Source organism: Moschus berezovskii, chromosome 12, assembly GCF_049115385.1.
Source record: "Moschus berezovskii isolate FMDL1 chromosome 12, NW_MosBer_1.0, whole genome shotgun sequence".
In the NCBI taxonomy this organism is placed as follows: Eukaryota; Metazoa; Chordata; class Mammalia; order Artiodactyla; family Moschidae; genus Moschus; species Moschus berezovskii.
The window spans coordinates 6020802-6044047 of record NC_142471.1 but is presented as its reverse complement, the minus strand read 5'-3'; the positions used below and the strand labels follow the sequence as shown (position 1 = coordinate 6044047).

Genomic DNA, 23246 nt, shown 5'->3' with positions numbered 1-23246 from the left:
GTTTTCTTGTCCCTACAGGGTCAAGCTAGGTCCACAAATTATTGCTCTTTGTGTGTACAGAAAGCGTGTCCTAACTCACTGAGCTCCCTGGGCAGGATGTGGGTCCCATGCCACCATTGTTTTATTGTTTGGGGGCATGTCTCATGATTCTGTTACATGGTTTTGTTGCTGAGCAAGCCTGCTTGGTTTTGCGGTGAAGCAAACCTGCGTTCTTGAGTAATTGTTAATTTACAGGGGTCTCCCGTGTTTTTTACTTACAGTTCCCTGGTGAGAGGAACTATTTAAGTACCCGCTTCATCCCTTCACTCTGTTCCTATCAGTGTGACCAAAGTAAAAGGGCAGAGGGGAATTAATTTAAGAAGAAATAAAATAATCACTTATGATGCTGCCAGGAATAGAGAACATGTCTGAGTGGCTACCAGGAGCTGCCTTAATTTGAAACAGCGAAATCAATAAAACAGGGTTTTGCTTAGAGGAGAGACGTGGCCTGATGGACCAGCTGCCAGCATGGGGTTCAGAAGGCGGTGGAGGCAGCCAGACTGTCCTGCCTTTGGACGTTTGTTATTCCCACTTACAACACCAGTGGCTCGCCAAAGATCAAGCTGTATAATACGGTTTTTCAGTGCTGTGTTCAATCTTGTGTGCTACATAAATGCAAATTATTATCAGTAATATAAAAATTGAAGGAAGATGAGCTCAGAGTAGGTGCAGTTGATAATGGTCAGTTCATGTTACAGTCCATCTAGAGGGAAAGTGAAAGAAAGGAACAGTGTTGGTCACTCAGTCATGTCCGACTCTTTGCAACCCAATAGACTGTGTAGCTCACCAGGCTCCTGTCTCTGTCCATGGAATTCTCCAGACAAGAACACTGGAGTGGGTTGCCATTTCCTTCTCCAGTGGATCTTTCTGACCCAGGGTTCAATTGCAGGTCTCCCTCATTGCAGGCAGGTTCTTTGCCGTCTGAGCGGTCCATCCAAACCATGCCTACATGTGGGTCAGTCAAGCAACCTGAAGAAAAGACGAGTTTCTTTAGAACTTCTGTAGTGTCAGGGTGGCATTTGCCTTTCGTTTCCTTATTACTGAAAGACTAGGTTTTGTTGACATCAGTGGAGTATTATTTCAGCCTCAGTGGTCGGTAGTTGATGGGGATTTGAGGTCAGATGCTTTCACTTGGGAAGCTTCATGTCTATATCTGTATCATCTGTGTCTATGCCTGGACCTAGATACTTAAATTCCTTTGGGTTGAGGACACAGAACTTGACAAGAGAGAGGAAAATAAGACAGATCAGGTGTAGACTCCCCTTATTGTGGCAGTTCGGAGTGTGGAATTCAACACTGAAAGATAAGGGTGAGCAGTGGAAAACTTGGAATTTGTGCGTGTGTGTCATTGTTTTTTACCCCTGAATCTAAGAGAACCCAGCCAAAATTGGAATCATTTAGATATTTTCAACCTGAATGATCTTTTCAGTACAAGGTTCAAGAGCAAGAAAGGAGAGTGTGTTTGTATGTTGATGTCCCCTCTTGGAGGACTGACTGGGTGGGCAGCTCTGGGCCTCTGTCCTTTATGATGGGCGGAAGACGCTCCCCTTGGTACCACGGGCTTCAGCAGAGGCTTGGTGGATATTTCTCACTTGCCTACATTAGCTGTTTATAATCCACCTGAAATCTAGCCAAGAGTAATAGATTTAACAAATCAGGCTCGTAATGAAAAACAGATTGCATTTCAAAATTGTGTGTTGGAAGGAACATCCAAATGCTTAAAATATGTGTGAATGTATTGAAGACCCCTTACCCATTTTTATATCATCTACAGCCTGTTTTCTCACTTTCTTCTCCTGGATGCCTTTCTGCCTTTCAGGTATTTCATTCTTTATTCCTTCTACTAGCCAGAAAACATGCATAGCAAATTCAAGCTGATCATATACCTTTAATGTGAGAATACGTCAAATCTTCTTTCTCATATGATCACAGAATATTTTGGAAAAGCAGGCAGGGCTGGTAGGTGTGTGGATAACACTGTGATCCCTGGTCCTGCAGTAGACATAGCTAACAGAGAACAGTCCTAAAACAGGCCAGTGGCAGACTTTACCAATCAGTTGGAACTGGCATGTGAGACAAGGCCTGAGTGTTGTGTCTGTCTTGAAGTTTATATAATACTATCCCACCACTTTACTGGGAGGAAATTGACACCCAGAGATGTCAAGGGACGTTGACCCAGGCTCCACTAAGTTTGTGGCCGGTGAATGATCAGAACCCAGGTAATCTCACTCCCTCTGGTCATGTACTATTTCTGCTACCCATATTGCTCTCAGTGCACTGGGAAGATGGTGTGCCAAAAAACACACAAAAAGGCAAACAACAACCACAACCAGTAGAAGGCTCAGACCCTGAGTGAAGAGGCTATCGTTAACTTCATGTCCATTCGTTGTATGTGTGTTCAATTGTGTCTGACTCTTTGTCTTTGTGACCTGTGAACTGTAGCCCGCCAGGCTCCTCTGTCCGTGGAATTTTTCCAGGCAAGAATACTGCAGTGGCTTGCCATTTCCTTCTCCAAGGGATCTTCCTGACCCAGAGATCAAACCTGCGTCTCTTACATCTCTTGCATTGGCAGGCGGGTTCTTTACCATTGAGCCATCTGGGAAGCCCAGCTGGCATGCCCATTGGTTAAACTATTCTAACTGGTTGGTTCTGTGTATTAAATGGAAATAAATGAGATTTAAAAATTAAATGTTGGATTAGGATCTGGTGCATGGTAGGTATTTAATAATATTGGTTGAATGAATGGTGCTTTGAAAATTCAGAAGGAAGAGTTCCCCACAGACAGGAAAAGCCCAGAGGTAAAGGCTGGTTTGAAGGACTCTAGTCTATGTGTATAATAAGATGTATACACAGAGACTCATCCTGCTGCAAAATACAGTTGCGGGGAAAGCTTCAGTTCAGTTCAGTTCAGTTCAGTCGCTCAGTCGTGTCCGACTCTCCGCGACCCCATGAATCACAGCACGCCAGGCCTCCCTGTCCATCACCAGCTCCCGGAGTTCACTCAAACTCATGTCCATCGAGTGAGTGATGCCATCCAGCCATCTCATTCTCTGTCGTCCCCTTCTCCTCCCACCCCCAATCCCTTCCAGCATCAGAGTCTTTTCCAGTGAGTCAACTCGTCGCACGAGGTGGCCAAAGTATTGGAGTTTCAGCTTTAGCATCAGTCCTTCCAATGAACACCCAGGATTGATCTCCTTTAGAATGGACTGGTTGGATCTCCTTGCGGTCCAAGGGACTCTCAAGAGTCTTCTCCAGCACCACAGTTCAAAAGCATCAATTCTTCGGCGATCAGCTTTCTTCACAGTCCAACTCTCACATCCATACATGACCACTGGAAAAACCATAGCCTTGACTAGATGGACCTTGGTTGGCAAAGTAATGTCTCTAGTAATGTCTCTGCTTTTTAATATGCTATCTAGGTTGGTCATAACTTTCCTTCCAAGGAGTAAGTGTCTTTTAATTTCCTGGCTGCAATCAGCATCCGCAGTGATTTTGGAGCCCAAGAAAATAAAGTCTGACACTGTTTCCACTGTTTCCCCATCTATTTCCCATGAAGTGATGGGACCAGATGCCATGATCTTTGTTTTCTGAATGTTGAGCTTCAAGCCAACCTTTTCACTCTCCTCTTTCACTTTCATCAAGAGGCTTTTGAGTTCCTCTTCACTTTCTGCCATAAGGGTGGTGTCATCTGCATATCTGAGGTTATTGATATTTCTCCCAGCAATCTTGATTCCAGCTTGTGCTTCTTCCAGCCCAGTGTTCCTTATGATGTACTCTTGCAATCCTTAAATGATATTTACTGTGCATTTTAACAAATCTTGCCTGTTGATTTGCAGATAGACTGGTTTCTCCACGTGAAAGACTTGATTCTGACAGATGCTGCTTTTTCTAATGTGTTTTTCATTTATAATTCCCTGGTGGTTCAGCTGATAAAGAATCTACCTGCAGTGTGGGAGACCTAGGTTTGATCCCTATCATCCCTGGGTTGGAAAGATCCCCTGGAGAAGGGAATGGCTGCCCACTCCAGTATTCTGGCCTGGCGAATTCTATGGAGTATCCATGGGGTTGCAGAGAGTCAGACATGACTGAGTGACTTTCGCTTCACTAATACATACTGTTAAAAGCCAAACAGGACAAGTTGTGATGAAAAGCAGCAGTCTCTGGTCAACTTTGTCCTGTGTGATTCCTCCTTACTTTTTACTCTAGGTCTTTCTTCTGGTATTTACCATAATTCTTCCAAATAAAGTGCATGTTCTTATCTTTCTTGATATTTCAGATTTACCTGTATAGTGACTTTCTGTAATGAATAATAAAGGTCTCTCTCTCTCGTCTTTCCTTATGTATGAACATTTTCCCTTACTCCTTCCTCCTCCTGATTTTTGTTGAACATGCATTCAGTTTTTTTCTAATCATGTATGTGTGTGTCATATAGAAAGTCTAATTGTTCATGTCTAGTTCAGTAGTGTACCATGCTTGCATTTCCTTTCTTGTTTAGATTTCTGTTTTGGCATCTCCTAGGGCTTCCGTCTAAGGGGTCACACAGAGTCGGACACGACTGAAGTGACTCAGCAGCAGCAGCAGCAGCCTTTCCAAGTCGGACACGACTGAAGCGAACTAGCAGCAGCAGCAGCCTTTCCAATTTCTGTTCTGTTTTTGTGTTTCCTAGCCTTTCCAATAACTATGTAAAATATCTCTCAATTTAACTTTCCACACAGGCAGACTTTTAAAATCCTCTATTAGTCCCATCCTTTCCCAGACTCCCTCTGGAGCCTGTTTCAATTGTTCCTTGTTTATTCGCTTTGAATGAAACACATCCTCTGGTTACTTCAGGGAAAGGGTGCGTGGTAGGGAAATGTTTTGAGACTTCATCTGTCTCAAAGTGTTTTCATTCTACTTTGCACTTAACGGAGAGCTTGGAGTGTGTAGCTTGTGAGGGGGTAAGCACTTCTTTCGGAATCCTAAGCTAATGTCCCATTGTTTTCTGTCTCCTGTTGCTGCTGGCCAAAAGTCTGATGTCTGCTCGGCTCCTGGTCCTTTATGTGTGACCAGATGCTACCCTGCAGAAAACTCTGGGAAAGTTTAGGAGGGAATTCACCTGTCATGGCCCAGAGAGCAGGCTCTGAACAAGGCAGGGCTCAGATCCCGTCTCTGTCCCTGTTAGTGGGGCTTAACTTTTGTGATTCATCTATAAATATGGGTTCCTACCACGAAGATTTATTGGGGGATGAAATGAATCAAGGCAGTACATGTCGAGCATTTGGCGAGGTCCTTGGCAGGCAGACTGCACTCAGTAAGTACATCCCGCCCCTCCTCTGCTCTAGGATTCTGCTTTCACTTGTTTTACACCTGTTTTGTGCCTCGTTTCACCCACTGTGCTATAAGTTGGCAACTCTTTATGATCTGGATAGACATGTTGTGAAATTTTTGCTGGCAGGTGATAGTACTGCTAGAATGACCTAGCTTACAGAATTTCCATGGAGATTAGCCCCAACCGGATAAAATCTTTTGAAATGTATACAGCGCTAGAGGAAAGAATAAGGCATGTCTGATTTCACAACCTAAAGTCTGCACTGGGGTCTATGGGAAGATCTCATCGTCGTGTGTGTGATGGGGAAACGCCATGGTTCTGGAAAGAAGGATGTAGCCTTACCCACTTTGTCTCTCTACATAAAGAGATGCTAGCATCAAGAGATAGAGACCTAGGAAACCTCCAATGCCTCTTTAATTCAAAGTGACTCATGAACCAGTGCCACCTGAGAAACAGTCTCATTTGCTATGATGCTTCTGAAAGAGTGTTACAAATTCTAAAGAAGTGGCTTAGGGCTGATGTGTCAGAAAATAACCTGCCAGCTGGCAGCCTGCCTTATGTATTGCCAATGTTCTTATTATTATTTTCATGTACCTTCTGTTCCCTTCCTTTCCTTTCCCTTCTTGCCTGGCTCTGCTTCTTCTGCTCTCACCTTCTGGCCTGTCTACCCCTGGTTGACTGGGGAGCTTACCTTTCTGTGTCAGTCTGCACAGGCTGGAGGGGGCTGCAGGGGACTGGCAGTAAACCAGGCTTACACAGCAGCAGAAAGACAGATAAGTGGAATCAGTGTTCTTTGCTCACAGGGAAGTGAGGCAGAGGGAGTCCTAGAGAAGCACAGGCCAACCCCAGGCAGCATTAAGAGAGAAAAGTTTTGGGGACAGAGTTCAGCCGTCAGCTGCCAACCTCAGACTCCTGCTCTCTCTCCAGCAAGCCATGGAATTTTTATCAGGTGCCCCCCGGGGTTCTCCTAGACTGATGATAAATTTAAAACAATGCAGAAGTAAAATAATTGGGGAAAGATTTAAAAAAAAAAAAAAGAACACTGAAAATTAGGCAGTCTTTTTATCTGGCTGCACCATGAGGCATGTGGGATCTTAGTTCCCTAACCAAGGATCGAACCCATGCCCCCTGGCAAAGAAGCTGAAATCTTAACCAGTGGACCACCAGGGAAGTCCCTGTAAGCCTTAATGTGCTGGATTTGATGTATGCAGGATGGCACTGCAGCAGCTTTGAGCTCTCTGGGCCAAGCATACATGGGAAGGCAGGTCTGAAAGAAGGAGGAACGATACCAGTTCCCAGCTAGAGCAGGTGAGGCCCCTGTGATGAGGGATGACTCCGTCTCCCTGCCATGCGTCTGTTGGGATCTTATCTAAAATCATATAACCCTCACGGCGCTTTATGATACGATAATTGATGTAGATGCCAGTGGAAAAATAGAATCAGTGTTTTCAAATGATCTTGTCATTGAAATAACATATGCATCATACTTTACTTGAGGGGAGGAATTCTGATTTTGTAAATTTGTCATTCATCAAGCACCTGCTATGTATGAGATGCTGTGCTGGGTGTTGATGACACAAAATGGGTAAGAGCATAATCCTTGCTCTTGGCAAGACGGTTGTTCTCACGAGAAGTGTCTTCCTTCAGTGCCCATGGTGAGAACGTCTGAAAGTTTCTCTTAACCCTTTTTTTGTCAACATTTTGACCTGACCATCTTTATGTGAAAAATTGATAAATGATTCACTAGTATTTTTAGTTTTAAATACTATGGATTAATATTAGCAGAGGACCTTTCTACAAAGAAGCGAGAGTACATTATTTCCCGAGTCTCCTAAGAACTTCTCCGTCCCTTTGAGGAGATATGAAGAATATATTTTTAATCCCCACTGAATTGATGAAAAAAAAAAGTCAGTGGGATGGTTTTTGGGAAATGAGCTAAACATTTTAAAAAATTGAATTAGACTTTGTATCAAATGAAAACCCAGATGGATTAAAGATTTAAATTGTTTTAAAGAAAGAAAAGAACCAGAATAGCACTGCAAAAAATATAGGTCAAGTTATATAATCTTAGGGAAAGAGAAAAAGAATTTTTCAAACATGATTCCAAACTCAAAAATCACCAAAGAAACTACTGAAAAATTCTATTTCTTGAAATATATGAGTTTTATTATTGTGATTCCTGAATGTTCCCACCTTGTATTTCTCTAAGATGTTTACCATGATATTAAAACTGATAATAGTTATTAAGCGGTTCAAACATATTTATAGACACTGTCACATGCCAAGGACCATGTGAATGCTGATGAAGCACTTGGGAGCAAGGCCAGCATGATCTCACCCCAGGACAAGAGAAACGGGGACCACTTTGGCCAGGAGTAGATCCCGAACTCCTATAAGGCAGGCAGTGCCTCACCGTGGAAGCCCCAGCTTCTCAAACTTTGTTCTGTCAGGTGTCTGCTTTTGTTATTTACATCAATAATCAGTGATGTTGCCTGAATCTCCTGAGTGGCTCCTATGAACAGAGTATACTGCTAAATGTCAAATACGAGGAAGAAAGACAGCCCTGGACCCCTGGCTGTACTAAAGAGATGAACATTCATCACACAGATGAATGTATTTATAAGGTGTTTAAAGTCCAGTGAAGGAAAAGTATAGGGGGCTAGGAGGGAGTTATAAAGGGATCTTAATTTAGATTTGAGGGAAAAAGAAAGGCTTCTTTGAGAAAGTGCAACTAATTAGAGCCTGAAAGATAATGAGGGAGTTAGCCCTCAAAATGGGGGAGAAGAAGCCACAGGCTTACTTTGAATTGGCATCTTTGGGAGTGGGAAGGTCGTGAGGACCTTGGGTAAAATTCTGAAACAGAATTTTAGGCTGTGAGTGGTGGGGTGGTGTAATTTGCTTTACATTTAAGAATGATGGCTCAATTCCTGCTACTGACTTGGGTAGTTAAACCTGTCTTTTAAGAAAATAAACCTTGACATGTATACATTTTAGTAGTAAGGACTTGGCCCAGCAAGGAAGATGAGAGTGAGAAATGCTCGTAGGAAAAGCAGTTGCTTATAATAAGGGGGTACAGCCAGCTGGGATGCAGTGAATCTAATCTGCAGGGCCTCTCTGCCTTACATGCCTTGGTGTGACCAGGCGAGTTGAACCCGATGTGCACCCCTATTGAAATGTTTATAGATATGTCGCTACAAAGCAGGAAGCTTCATGTTCTTGAAGCTTGTCAGTCATCGTTCAAGATTTGAATTGGAACAAATTGTCTTCCTTTTATCTTTTATCCTAAAGATGAAAACATCCTGAGGATTTTTTTTAATTAACTTTTAATTATTAAGAGGCTCTAGTTTTAGTAACATAAACATCTAAATAAAACACAACCTGAAAAGCATTCAGTCGAGATAAATCACATGTAAATTTGTAAGTGGTGGAGTTAGTTTGCAATCTTTTTCTCAAGGGCCTAATATTTCAGGGAAAAAAGAAATAATAATGTTAAAGAAATATCTTTTTATAGTCTCTTTGCGTATTCGAAACATTACAGAAAGACAGTTATAAACTATCATTGCAAAGATTTTCTTTTTAACTTGACTTTGTATGAATGCTAAGACAATCTGGGGACTTAAACTTATTTATCATGTTCCTGCCTTTGTAAGCTTTTCGTCTTATTAGTTTTTCATGGCCACTCTTATGATGAAGGATTAACTTTAATCTTTCAGAATTCTGGATTGCGCTTGTGTTTTAACTTTCTCCTACATTATTATTCATCTTTATATTTGCTTCCTTTCTACTTCCAAATAGAAACATCCATTACATTTATCTGTTAAACGTTTTCTACAATCTAGAGATTGTAGCATTTCATTGGAATAATTGACTGAACTTGGTAGAAGGATTCTAGAGATATATAGAATGAGCATGAAATTAATTTGCCTTCAATTCAGTTTCAGTGTGCAATAGTAGCAGAACTTGAAGTCAGGAGTATGGCGTTGGTGACCTCTGGGATTTGCTATCTACTGTGTCCTTCCTAGATATTTATTTGAACTCCCTTTCCACATCCTTTTCCATTCCCACTTTGACTAGATGTTATACTGAATACCAACCATGGAACCCCTGCCTTGGGGTGAATTATCACCTAAAATGTTTTCCTCTTTACATGTAGTATGTATACCCATGCTTGCTGGTGTATGCAGACAGTGTAAAATGTATTCTCAGTCCCTGCAACTAGAGATTCAGAATTAATCAGTGGGAGGCATGTGGAGTCTCTGTATCACATTGAGATGTCAGCTGTTGTCACTTTCAATTCCCTGGCAGCACCTCAGGTAGTAAGCTAGAGTTGAATTATGCAGTGCAACCAGTCTTTTTTTCTTTTAACTCTAGGGGTGCTATTAAATAGTAAAGGTTTTTGCAACTTATGAATGAATTGATTTCTAGTCCTCTTGAAATTCTTTTTACCCTTCAGAAGTCCAGCAGACAACTGTTTTGCAGCTATCATCTTGCTTCTGAGTAGAGACCCAGTTATTAAAGACCCGGGGCCTTACCTGTTCATATATGTTATTTTGGCCATATTGAATGCTAGCCCTGCAAGCTTGCTGTTCTAAAGGCAGACAGCAGACTAGTGCTTACAATCCAAGACTTATACAGCCTGACTCTCTTAGCTACATGCCTTACAGTCTTGTCTTTGATGTCGTTTCACACATATGCACAGAGGGTTAATATCTTACTGAATAAGTACTTCTGCTCTCAAATATTTGGAAAGACATGGATGATGAATTCGGAGCTTATTAGTGATTTCTATATTATTTGTTATTCATTGCTTTGTGTGTTTCTGGAATGGATAAACTGAAATTCTATGGCAAACCCATATTTGTTATCATTATCTGTAGTAAATCTTTTCACACTGCAATGGGGTTGTCTGCTTACACTCAATCAGCTTTATGCCCACTTACTGGAATATATCATCTACTGAAATTAAATGTGACAAGCATTTGAAAATCTGGATCATACTCCCCTATCCACGTGGCACCTAGGTCACTCTTGGGTGATAAGCCACTGAAACATTTCTTTTAATTCAGATAATTTTCTAACTGCACTGCAGGATGAGGTTGGCTTATATTTCTCTTAATTTGCATATTTTTGCAGGAATCTAGCTAAGGTTGCCATGTTTCTCTGAGTTGGTGACAAATGTTGATTGAACTCTGTAAATGTATTTTTATAAGCAAGCTGAATTGCATTTGATGTGATGGCCTCAATCTGACATTGTTGATGTCTTATAAATTGAGAAATCAGAAAAAATAATTTTGTATAGAAGGAAACTTCGCTCTAACTGATTATACTTTATGAGAGATTAAAATAGGAAATGTTGTTTAATATGTTATTGTTAGACAGCTTTTTGTTTTTGTAATCAAAAAAGCAATTCCAAGAGGCTGCTTTAAAAAAAAAAAAAACCCTCTTTTCATTTTAATTATTCAGAGTTGCCCCCAACCACCAAAATAAGATGATAAATGTACATTTATTGAACCTTAACTCTAGGCCAGGCATTATGCTAGGTGCTTGAAATACTGAACTGATTAAGACATAGCACTTACTCTTGACAAACTCACAGTCTAATGGGAAGATTAGTATATTTAAATGAATATTTACTCTGGTGTGACAGGTACTATAATTGTAAAATTCACAGTGTTCAGTAATGGCTCCAAGAAATAACATATCTCGCTTCAAAACCAAAGGTAATTACAGAATGCAAGCAGAAAGTGGGGTGCATAGTTTATAAAGAATTTTAAAACAGTAACAAATCCAATTGCAAGTTGGATTCTGTTTTGCTGTCATTATGCTGACAGTTCTAAGCAGTGTTGGTGATCAGGCCTCTCCCTACTGGGATGGACTTCAGATGCCCTGCCCGTGACCAGCACTGGTGTGACTGTACTGGGAGTGGCGAGGGGTTGAGGAGGGGACCAAGTGAAGCTCCAGATGCAAGGCAACATATTTTGTAAAAAGATGAGGAGTTTCTGCAGTAGGAAATCTGGAAGGATATTCCAAGAAGGCACCAGACACATGTATAAAGACATATAAAACAGCATGCTTGACTGCAGTGCCGGGGGAAATAGCAGTCATTTTCAGTAGGTGGCAATGACCCGGTAGATATCCATATGGGAAAAATGTCAGTCTCAGCCGCCTTCTTGTGAGATAGTGCATTATATATAATAACCAGCTCTAAATAGCATGCAGATCTAAATGTAAAATTTAAAACAATTATAGTTTTAGAGGAAAGTAGAAGGTGGTCATGACCTTTGTCTTTTGAATGGAACACAAAAATCTTTAAAAGGAAAAATAGATGAGAACTTGGAGCATATTAAAACTAAGTATTTCTCTTTTACAAGAGATACTATTAGGAGAGTTAAAAAGCATCTCACAAAATGGGAAAAGATTTTCCCCATTGCATATATGTGAGTAAAACCTGATGCTTAGGTTGTATGCAGAACTCTTAAAATCATGAAGGAAAGACATATAATCCAGTAGGAAAAAGAACCAGGCAATAGCCATGAAGAACTGCTTCAGCAGAGTGCATATCCAAAGGGCCAGTGAGCACATCAAAAGGCACTCAGCTGCATTAGTCATTAGGAAAATCCATAATAAAACCATAGCATGATACCACTGTATGCCCACCAGCGCAGCTAGAATGAAGGAGGAGAAAATGTGCTGGCCAGGATGTGGAGCAAGTGGAAGGAAAACTGTGTCTTGTTTATGGGTGCATAAATTGTCTCAGTACCACTGGAAAGCTGGCAACACCTCCTGGAGCTTTCTATGTGCACACTTAATAACCTAGTGATTCCGTGCCTAGATACATACTCCACAGAAATGTCCCGTGTTTATCAAAAGGTACGTAAAAACTGTTCATGGCAGCACTCTTCACAGTAGATACTGGAAACTAACCAAATGCCCTTGAAAAGCACCTTGGATAAAAGCTGTATGTTCATTAAGTCGATGACTCTATGGCAGTGAGAATGAACAAATGACAACCACACTCAAAAGTGTGGAGGAATCTCACAACACTGCTGAGCAAAAGACACATTAGAATAGTAGGCAAAATAAACAGTGCTGCTCAGGGATTAGGCCATGGTTACCTTGTGGGGCGGTGACTATAAGCAGGCACGGGGCGCTTTGAGGCTGTTTCTTAAGCCAAGTACTAGGGACACAGCTCTGTGTGTTTTATGCATGTTTCTGTGTATAAAAGAGTTAAATGAAAAGGTTTTTTAAAAAATCCAGCATTGATAATCCAGGGAGTCATTTCACTATAGGATGTAAGGGGAAAAGTGATAGAAGGTGATTCCATAGAGTTACATAGCAGCATATTATGAAAAGCCTATATGTCATATTAAGGTACTTGGGGTGTATGGATAGACACAGTGGAGAACAATGAAGACTATGAAATATACAGTGGCTAAATGTACATTTCAAAGAGTTCTTTGATGGCAACAAAGAAAAGCAGATGGTGTGTAAAGAAACTGGAGCCCGGGAGATCACCATTCATTTACTCAACACATATTATTGAAGGATTACTGTGTCAACATGGGGTAATGAACAAGACAAAGTCCTTGCCCTGTGGAGCTTACCCTGTAGTGGAGAAAGCAGAAGACAGATAACACACAAATAAAGACACAAGCGAAGTATCAGATTGAGGCGTTTTATAAAGAAAAGTTCATTCAACTAAAGAAATTGTGACACAAGGAAGCTGTTTTAGATATGGTAGTAAGAAAGGGACCTACTCAGGATGCAATTCTTGAGCAGACTTGAAAAGGATGAGTGAGTGAGTTATAAAAATATCTGAAGAGGAGAGTCCTAGGCAGAATGGACAGCAGATGAAACACTTGTGAAAGAGAACAAACTTGGTGTATGTAATATTCAAGGAGGGTCACCAAGGATGAGAATGCATAATGGAGGAAGTGGTTGGAAGTAAGATCAAAAAGGTAACCAAGTGCCAAATTATAAGTGTCTTCTAAAACAAGGTAAGGACATTGGATTTTCTGTTAGTCAAGAGATAGGAGGAGGCTAAATATCACGGCAGATACTTCCAAATCTTGATGGGTTAGCAAAATAAATCGTATGTTTTATTCATGCAAAGTCCAATGGGATGTGATCTAAAGGTTTTACCTAGCCATTGTCCCTAGCATAGTGGAGGGTCATTTGGGTGTGAGATTTCTTCAATATTTGGAAGCCTCATCTTATGGTTTCAGGGTTACTTTAGAATGTTAACATTCTTGTGCCGGCAGATAGAGGGAAAAGGATGCATGGAGGATCATGCACCCAGTCCTTAGCCAGTTGACTTGGAAACGACACACTTCTGCTCTCATTTTTTTGGCAAGAATGAGCCACATGATCCTCCTGTATGCAAGGAACAACCAGGAAATGGGATCCCCAGCTGGGCAGCCACTTACCAGCATCAGTTCTATGAAAAAGGGGAGTGTGAATCTTTGGGGGTCAACTAAATAAAATTTGACACAGGACTTTTATCATAATTAAGATGAAAAGCCATGGGAGACAGATGAATAGGGTATTAACCATGTCTTAAACATTCCTCTGGCTGCTGGTTGGATTATAAATTGTGGGGACATTAAAAGAAGCAAGGAGTCCAGTTTTAAGGAAGTGTCGTCAATCTAGGTGAGAAATGATGATGACTTGGTGTGACGGTAGCACGAGAGGAGAAATATGGTTAAATTTGGGATAGATTTTGAAGATAGAGCCAGTAAGATTTGCTTATGGGTTGGTGTAAGATCCAACCTAGAAGAGACTAAGGAAAGGATTTTGGCCTGAGAAACTAGGTGAAGGGGGAGTACCATTTAATGAACTGTTGTCCAAATGGCATCTTGCTTCTCAAATGTCATCTTCTTAATTGTGTCTCTGTGCCACTCTATTTTACATTGTTGTCCACGTGAACCGCTGAGAACTGTTGATCTTCTTCACTCTATCCTTTCATTCATTACCCATCCTTTATCATATACTGTGCAGTTTACGTGTTCATTATGTTTTGTGTTGTCCATGTGAGAATGTAAGTTCCATCAGGGCAGAGATTTTGTAATGTTTTGGATGCTCATTGCACCATAAGAAAGTATCTGGCATAGAGCTGTCTGTCTCATTTGTGGAATGAATGAATGGTGGACACGGGAGGAGTAGATTTGGGTGAGAGCAGGAAATGAAGACCGTTGCTGAGATGCTTATTAGACATTCCAAATATGTTTAGAAGATAGTTGGATATATTGGTTTGAAGCCCAGAAAAGAGGTCCAGGCATGGAGATGTATTTTTAGTAGTCAACAACATATTGACAATAGATGTTTAAGGCCATGGAACTGGATAAGATCATGTAGGGAATTACTACAAGTATGGGGTAATAAACTGGATCAGATACTGCTGGGAGGTTGAGTAAGATGAGGACTGAGGCTGACCATTGGATAGCAATGTGAGGTCCTTAAAAAAGCAATTTCATGAATCAGTTGGAACGAGACTCTGACTGGAGTGAACTCAGAAGACAAAAGGAGTTAAGTGGTGGAGAAAGTGAGTGTAGTCAATTTTTTTTTTTTGAAATTATTACAAAGGGGTGCAAAGAAATAGGGCAGTATCTGGAAAATATCCAAAATCTGGAAGGAAAATGGTCAAGGGAGGGTGTCTTTTTTTAGGACTAAAGATATGACAGTGTGCTTATATTTTGATGAAGATGATTCAATATGAGAGAATAAGTAGGAGAATGGTCCTGCACAGAGAAAGGTCCTTATGTAGGTAAGGAGTAGTGGTATCCAGTGCACACAAATGATGGGGGTAGGAAAGAGAGAGTCCATTTTGATAAAAGACAGTTACAGTTTTCGTAAGGCTAAGAGATTGCGTATCTGAACAGTGAAACTGGAAAGGAGAAGATAGGTAAGAAGCACAAAGACTCAACATAGTCTAATCCTGTATAGAGGAAGAACTAGAACCGTGATCCTCAAACCCGAACACGTATCAGAATCACTTGGAGCCCAGAAAAATGAAGTCTGACACTGTTTCCACTGTTTCCCCATCTATTTCCCATGAAGCAAGGGGACCAGATGCCATGATCTTAGTTTTCTGAATGTTGAGCTTTAAGCCAACCTTTTCACTCTCCTCTTTCACTTTCATCAGAGGCTTTTTAGTTCCTCTTCACTTTCTGCCATAAGGGTGGTGTCATCTGCATATCTGAGGTTATTGATATTTCTCCCAGCAATCTTGATTCCAGCTTGTGCTTCTTCCAGCCCAGCGTTCCTCATGATGTGCTCTGCATAGAAGTTAAATAAGCAGGGTGACAATATACAACCTTAACGTACTCCTTTTCCTATTTGGAACCAGTCTGTTGTTCCATGTCCAGTTTTAACTGTTGCTTCCTGACCTGCATACAGGTTTCTCAAGAGGCAGGTCAGGTGGTCTGGTATTCCCATCTCTTTCAGAATTTTCCACAGTTTATCGTGATCCACACAGTCAAAGGCTTTGGCATAGTCAATGAAGCAGAAATAGATGTTTTTCTGGAACTCTCTTGCTTTTTTGATGATCCAGCAAATGTTGGCAATTTGATCTCTGGTTCCTCTGCCTTTTCTAAAACAGCTTGAACATCTGGAATTTCACGGTTCACGTATTGCTGAAGCCTGGCTTGGAGAATTTTAAGCATTACTTTGCTAGCGTGTGAGATGAGTGCAATTGTGTGGTAGTTTGATCATTCTTTGGCATTGCCTTTCTTTGGGATTGGAATGAAAACTGACCTTTTCCAGTCCTGTGGCCACTGCTGAGTTTTCCAAATTTTCTGGCATATTGAGTGAAGAACTTTCACAGCATCATCTTTCAGGATTTGAAATAGCTCAACTGGAATTCCTTTGTTCGTAGTGATGCTTCCTAAGGCCCACTTGACTTCACATTCCAGGATGTCTGGCTCTAGGTCAGTGATCACACCATCGTGATTATCTTGGTCGTGAAGATCTTTTTTATACCGTTCTTCTGTGTATTCTTGCCACCTCTTCTTAATATCTCCTGCTTCTGTTAGGTCCCTACCATTTCTGGCCTTTATCGAGCCCATCTTTGTATGAAATGTTCCCTTGGTATCTCTAATTTTCTTGAAGAGATCTCTAGTCTTTCCCGTTCTATTGTTTTCCTCTGTTTCTTTGCATTGATCACTGAGGAAGGCTTTCTTATCTCTCCTTGCTATTCTTTTGAACTCTTCATTCAGATGCTTATATCTTTCCTTTTCTCCTTTGCTTTTCGCTTCCCTTCTTTTCACAGCTATTTGTAAACCCAAATTGGTGTAACTTAAAACTTTAGCCCTTGTGAAAATGAACCTTACTTCCGTGATACTTCCTTCATTCATTGTGAAGGCTCACAGAAATGTAATGCGTTCATAGTGACAGGAGATTGGGGATCAGCTTTCTGGTACATATATAGATGGCCAGGGATTTGATTGTGGATTTATCAATGAAAAAAGAGAGAGCCCAGAAATGAGCCCCAGACTCGGAAGCAACCCCAAGCTTAAGAGGAGACAGGTCCATGAGACCGTTCCCCAAGTCTCCATCCTTCACATTCTCTCCCCACTCACTCTGAGATGCCTCGATGTGATGTGACAGCTGATCTCATTGGTCCCAGTAATAACTAATATAGAAAAATCAACTGACTTGAAAAATTAGGAAACTGGCCTATACTGTATATTATTATTTGTGAACGATGTAGAAACAAAGCAAAAAGTGCCTGCTTAGAAAGAAAATTGGTCTATCATGTATCTAGAGTTCTGCAGCTTTTGAATGAAAGGAATGGGATTATTACTTATTATCATATGTACTTAAGAAAAATAATTTGATTGGAGGCTGTGCTCAGTGGTTTTGTGTTTCTTTCAGATGTTGCCCATTTAATGTGGTTTGAAAGACTCTATGTTTGGCTGCAGTGTTTTGAAAAATACATCTTGTACCCAGCAATCATTTTGAATGCCCTCACAACGGATGCATTTTCAATAAGCAATTACCGGCGACTTGGTACCCAGTAAGTGGAGAAGTTTATTCACACTATGATTTGAATCACCACATTTTCAAAATCTAGTGTATTTTTCTCTGAACAGGCTGCAGCAAAAGCCACCTTCTGTCTACTAATGATGGGCCAAGTAACAGTAAGTCATGGTGGCCTTTTACTCAAACTTGCTGTGGCTAGATGGTTATTGTAGAAAGACTGGGGTGCAAACAGAGTTAGGTCTGCTTGAAGTGATCTTGGAAATAAATTGTCAATAGATTTGAAAATCATCTGTGGCACCTTAGTCAGAAGCCTTAACGAGGTGATGGCAGCACAGTGTGATCCTGGGGTTCCTGGAGTTCTGATGATCATGCCTACAGCTCTATGAATTGCCTCATGTCATTTCATTTAGCAAAGACTGTATCATTTTGTGCTTGAGGGAGGGGGAAATTAATCACTGTCACTGCTTTCTCTACATTTATCAGGAGAAGCCTTGTAATTAAAAGAAAAAATGGACCACAAAGAGACTTCACGTCATCAAGATGCTCATGTTTTTGCAAACTGTCGTATTTTAAAATGAACTCTGAATTTACAAATGAAAGTCTACTTGATAGTTTGTGGATGTGTTTTTCCTACAAAAGGTTGACATTTCTGCCAATGAGTTAATAGAAGAGGAGGATGTAAAAGAGATTCCTTCTCAGATTTGCTTCTGAGTCATGTTGCTTAAACGTTACATGACCATGTCAACCCTTATGTGTAATGCCAAGCAGGCCTACTCTTCCTTTAGGGGTTTGATGAGAACAAATTAATCAGTATTTGTCAAAGATTGAGCAAACTCAGATAAAAGTCATGTTATTTCTTGGTTGGACCTTGAATAGATTCGTGGTCACTCAAAGCAGATGGTAAATGAAATGACCCTATAACCTTCCTGTCTTTTTTTTTTTTTTTGTCATGAAATAAGTTTATTTTTATTTTTAAAATTTATTTATTTTAATTGGAGGCTAATTACTTTACAATATTGTATTTGTTTTGCCATACATTGACATGAATTCGCCCCGGGTGTACATGTGTTTCCCATCTTGAACCCCCCCTCCCACCTCCCGCCCCATATCATCCCTCTGGGTCATCCCAGTGAACCAGTCCCGAGCATCCTGTATCATGCATCAAACCTGGACTGGCGATTCATTTCACATATGATAATATACATGTTTCAATGCCATTCTCCCAAATCATCCCACCCTTGCCCTTTCCCACAGAGTCCAAAAGACTGTTCTATACATCTGTGTCTCTTTTGCTATCTCGTATACACGGTTATCGTTACCAACCTTCCTGTCTTTATCAGACTCTGCCTTCCTTCTAGTCCAGACCTGGTTCGATCAGGCCAGGGCAAGAAGTCCATGTGTGTGTGATGAGTCACTTCAGTCATGTCCGACTCTTTGCAGTCCTATAGATTACAGCCCTCCAGGCTCCACTGTCCATGGGATTCTCCAGGCAAGAATACTGGAGTGGGTTGTCATACCCTCCTCCACGGGATATTCCTGACTCAGGGATCAAACCCATGTCTCTTATGTCTCCTGCCTTGGCAGGTGGGTTCTTTACCACTAGTGCCACCTGGGAAGCCCAAGAAGTCCATACCGTTTGGTATTTAAACTCCTAGACTTTGGATCCCATGATGAAAATTTAGTCTTACTAGACAGAGAAGGCAGCTGACGTGACTGCAGACCTCTTTACAGTTTGGGTGGGGCCTCATGCATGAGATAGCCCTACATCTAGAACATCCAGTGCTTTTCTAGTGGCAGGTGTTTCCAGTGTGGTACTATTTTGACTGAACCCATGAGGACATTCTGGGACAAGGTAGATCCTCAATTTCCAGAGTAAGGATTTACAGTCAGAACCAAAACAGCCACCCAAGTACCGGTGCTGCCCTGCGATAATCAGCAAAAGCATTTGAAGTTCTCACTTCCCAACATCAGGACTAGGGCCTTGAGAGTTAAACCTGCCAGTTGAGGCTGAGCAGCTCTGGCAGTTGGTGGAGGATGGATGTAAAGGTTAGGAATTACGAACAGACGAATAAACAGTTCGTTGAGGTCCAGTTTGAAGCAATATTAATCTCTGCTGCTAAGTCACTTCAGTTGTGTCCGACTCTGTGTGACCCCATAGAGGCAGCCCACCGGGCTCCCCTGTCCCTCGATTCTCCAGGCAAGAACACTGAAGTGGTTTGCCATTTCCTTCTCCAATGAATGAGAGTGAAAAGTGAAAGTGAAGTCTCTCAGTCGTGTCCGACTCTTCGCGATCCCATGGACTGCAGCCCACCAGGCTTCTCCGTCCATGGGACTTTCCAGGCAAGAGTACTGGAATGGGGTGCCATTGCCTTCTCTGATATTAATCTCTATCCCCTCTCATTTTTTTTCAAGACACTAAAGTTAGAAGTGGCACCTTACCTATGTACCTGCAAATACTCTTAACTCCCAGAAGATACCAACAGAATTCTTTTTCTCAGAGCCCAAAGTGATGACTCCTTTATATTCTTGAGGCATCCATCTGAAGACTTAAAAAATCTCTCTCAAGATTTCAAGCACCCCACTAGACCAGCTGTTCTCAAGCAGGACAGCAGGAGGCCATGTGTCAGTATCTCCTAGAGACCTGGATAAGCCCAGCCCATTGAGAACCACGGTACCAGATAGTGAACTCCTCAACGGCAGGCACTGTTTATTATTCAACTTGTAATAACAGGAAATGGTAGGAGGATGGACGGATGGATGGACAGTTGAATGGGGGCTGGTAAATAATGAGTGGGTGCCTCATGGGGTCTTGTTAGGCATCTGCCAGTGTGATTTAAAGGGATGCTTTGCCTCTGTCCCAGGCCCTTGTTCGCTGATTGCTACTTAAGCCTTTATAAAATCTTTAGCTAAGCCTGCAGCCATCTGTGAACCATTGGCTGTAACCATTACTATTGCAATGTTAGGAAAGCCATAAGCATCACTCCTTAAGCTCTCTCTTGGTCTTCACCAGTCATCATTAACAAATATAAAATGGGTGCTGTCCATTTTAGTCATAGTCATGGAAAGCAAAGTTTAGCGTTAACCCTCATCTAGATTTTTGCCTGAGTAACCGAGAAAACCCACTCATCTCCTTTGAAAACCAGAATATCCCTAGCCTGGGGACACCTTATCTTTGGGTCCCCTCCTCCCCAAGAACTTTGCTGTGTCATAGGGATTCTCATATCCTGGGCTGTTGTCAACGGCAGATGGGCCTCGAGTCCTGTTTTCATACTGTATGTTCATCATGGTCATTAGTTTCTAATGGAAAAGAAGGGGTTATGCAGCAGTGCTCAGCCTCACTGAAGGAATAGAGTTTACTAAACACCTTCCCACTCTCCCCAGATCTGGATGTAATCAGGGCTAGTTTTTCTCAGAAACCGAACCTAAGTCCACACAGTGCTTTGGCCAGACCTCACGCAGGGGCAGGGCAGAGTTGACTGCAACACTAGGTCTGAAAGCGTATAAATTGTTAGATTGAGGCCAAAGGCCAATGAAAATACTACCATTAGATCTTTGTGATGACAAAAATAACAATTTTGTACTTGGTAGATGCCGAGACTTTGGAGGCATGCTTTTAATGCCTGGATCCTGAGGTATTATTAATGTTGATAAGGGTATAACTGAGTCACTTTGCTGTACAGCAGAAATTATCACCACATTGTAAATCAACTATATGTTAATAAAATGTTTTAAAAAAGGAAACCTCTCTTTTAAGTCCAACTGTTCTCTGGAACATATTTCCACTTCTTTTTCTTTTGAGTTCCCAAATATGATGTTCAAACGGGAGGGGAATCTGGTTAAAATGTGCAAGAGTTTCTTTCAAAAGGACAAACCCCTCCAGGAGGTAGTAGTGTGCTCTTTCTGGCTCTTCTGCACACTGATCAGTTACCGTCCCATCTCAAGGTGGGTAGATTGTTGACCTATTGTCTGCTAGAATTGTGCATATAGCACCTGCCCCCAAAATGGTTAGACAGGAGGATTCAGGAGTTTGGTCCTCATAGCAAAGTCCTGCTATTTCTTTGCGGGTCTGCCTCTGTCCTGTTTCTTAACTCAATAGGTCTAGGTCGTGGGGGCCTGTGTCATGTTGTTGATGTAATTTTCAGTGGGGAAAAGAAAGATCAGAAAGCTTATGTTTACAAAGACAGCAAATATGGTGGAAAACATTGGCAATGAATATGTAAAGTAAAAACAGCTTTATTGAGACAGTGGGATTTTTCCTTATTTATGAATTTAATATTAACTACAATCCTGGGTGTTCATTGGAAGGACTGATGCTAAAGCTGAAACTGCAATACTTTGGCCACCTCATGCGACGAGTTGACTCACTGGAAAAGACTCTGATGCTGGGAAAGGTTGGGGGCGGGAGGAGAAGGGGACGACAGAGAATGAGATGGCTGGATGGCATCACTGACTCTGTGGACATGAGTTTGAGTGAACTCCAGGAGTTGGTGATGGACAGGGAGGCCTGGTGTGCTGTGATTCATGGGGTCATGGAGAGTCGGACACGACTGAGCGACTGAACTGAACTGAACTGACTGTTACTCAGACGTTAAAGAATCTGCCTACAGTGCAGGAGGCCTGGGTTCGATCCCTAGATCAGGAAGATCCCCTCGAGAAAAGAATGGCAACCCACTCTAGTGCTCTTGCCTGGAGAATTCTGTGGACAGAGGTGCCTGGCGGGCTACAGTCCATGGTATCGCAAAGAGCTGGACATGACTGAGTGACTGACACTTCTCACTGTTATGGCGTTGATTCAGTGAGATTTTGTGGTTTTTTTAAAGGCTTGCGCTGAGCAGGTGCTAACAAGGACAACCTGCTCTGCTTTCTCACTTGCCCCCAAGCTTCCCGTGGAACTTGACGATGCAGTAGCTCCTTCAGATGAGCTCCCCGGAAGCTCTGTGCCCTTGATTGCAAAGTTCTGAGCACAGTAGGGAAGCTGCCTCTAGTGGCAGTCTGTGTTGGCGAGTCCCTTGGGATCCAGTTTCAGTCCTAGTGTCACCTCGTGAGATGAGTGACTGAAACTCTGACTCAGTTTACTCCTCTGTAAAATGAAGATAGTAACCCGCCGTCTTGGCTTTTTGTAATGTGCGTAACTCACAGTAAGCACTCAAGACACGTGAGCTGTTGTAACTCACCCAGCAGCACGTGGACCACCACTGATCATCTCCTCTCTTTCCTTTTCAACAGCTGGGACATTTTTCTGATGGTCATTGCAGGCATGAAGCTGCTGCGGACCTCTTTCTGTAACCCAGTCCACCAGTTTACTCACTTGGGCTTCACAGTGATCTTTTTCCATTTCGACTACAAAGATATTTCAGAGAGTTTCTTACTGGATTTCTTCATGGTGTCCATTTTATTCAGCAAGGCAAGTTAAGCTCTTTTCTTCATTTCAAAATAGAAAAGGTGCATTTCTCATCAAATGCTTTAAGAGGTCGAAATATTTTCTTTAAAAAAATTACAGCATTAAATTAAACTGAATTACATATGCATGTCACACTCCTGCTGCCATTTGAGGAGCATTCCCTATGGAATGGACATTCCCCATGTTATCTGCCAAAAATCACTAATTAGCATGAATTATCCATTTGTGTTGCTTGAAATTTTATGATCTTTGTCTCTGTTAACAATCTCATTGTGGAACTTCCTAGATCTCAAAATGCTTGGAATTAAAAATTAGCAACCAGACTAATTTCCTTTTTTTTTAAAAAAAAAAAACTTAGCATTTTGCCTCTGGAGCTAAAGTTTGAGACATGGAACCAGAGATTTGGGACTCTTGAAGTACTTTCTTTCCCTTAGCTTGTCTCAGGTCAAGATTTAATCTGGTGTAAGTTCACCCATGGGTAGTGGGAAACCCTAATCACAGTTCAGGCAAATATATGGG

At 41.6% G+C, this 23246-nt stretch overlaps 1 protein-coding gene across 2 annotated transcripts in view; it reads left to right on the top strand.

Moving 5' to 3' along the window:
• The window catches only part of PCNX2 (pecanex 2), a 309056-nt gene that overhangs the window by 150082 nt on the left and 135728 nt on the right, over positions 1-23246 (top strand). For both annotated transcript variants that reach the window (XM_055424272.2, XM_088842460.1), the window contains 2 exons: positions 17219-17360; positions 22553-22730. In XM_055424272.2, the coding sequence (XP_055280247.2) occupies positions 17219-17360; positions 22553-22730 (320 nt within the window). The remainder of the gene's footprint in view (positions 1-17218; positions 17361-22552; positions 22731-23246) is intronic.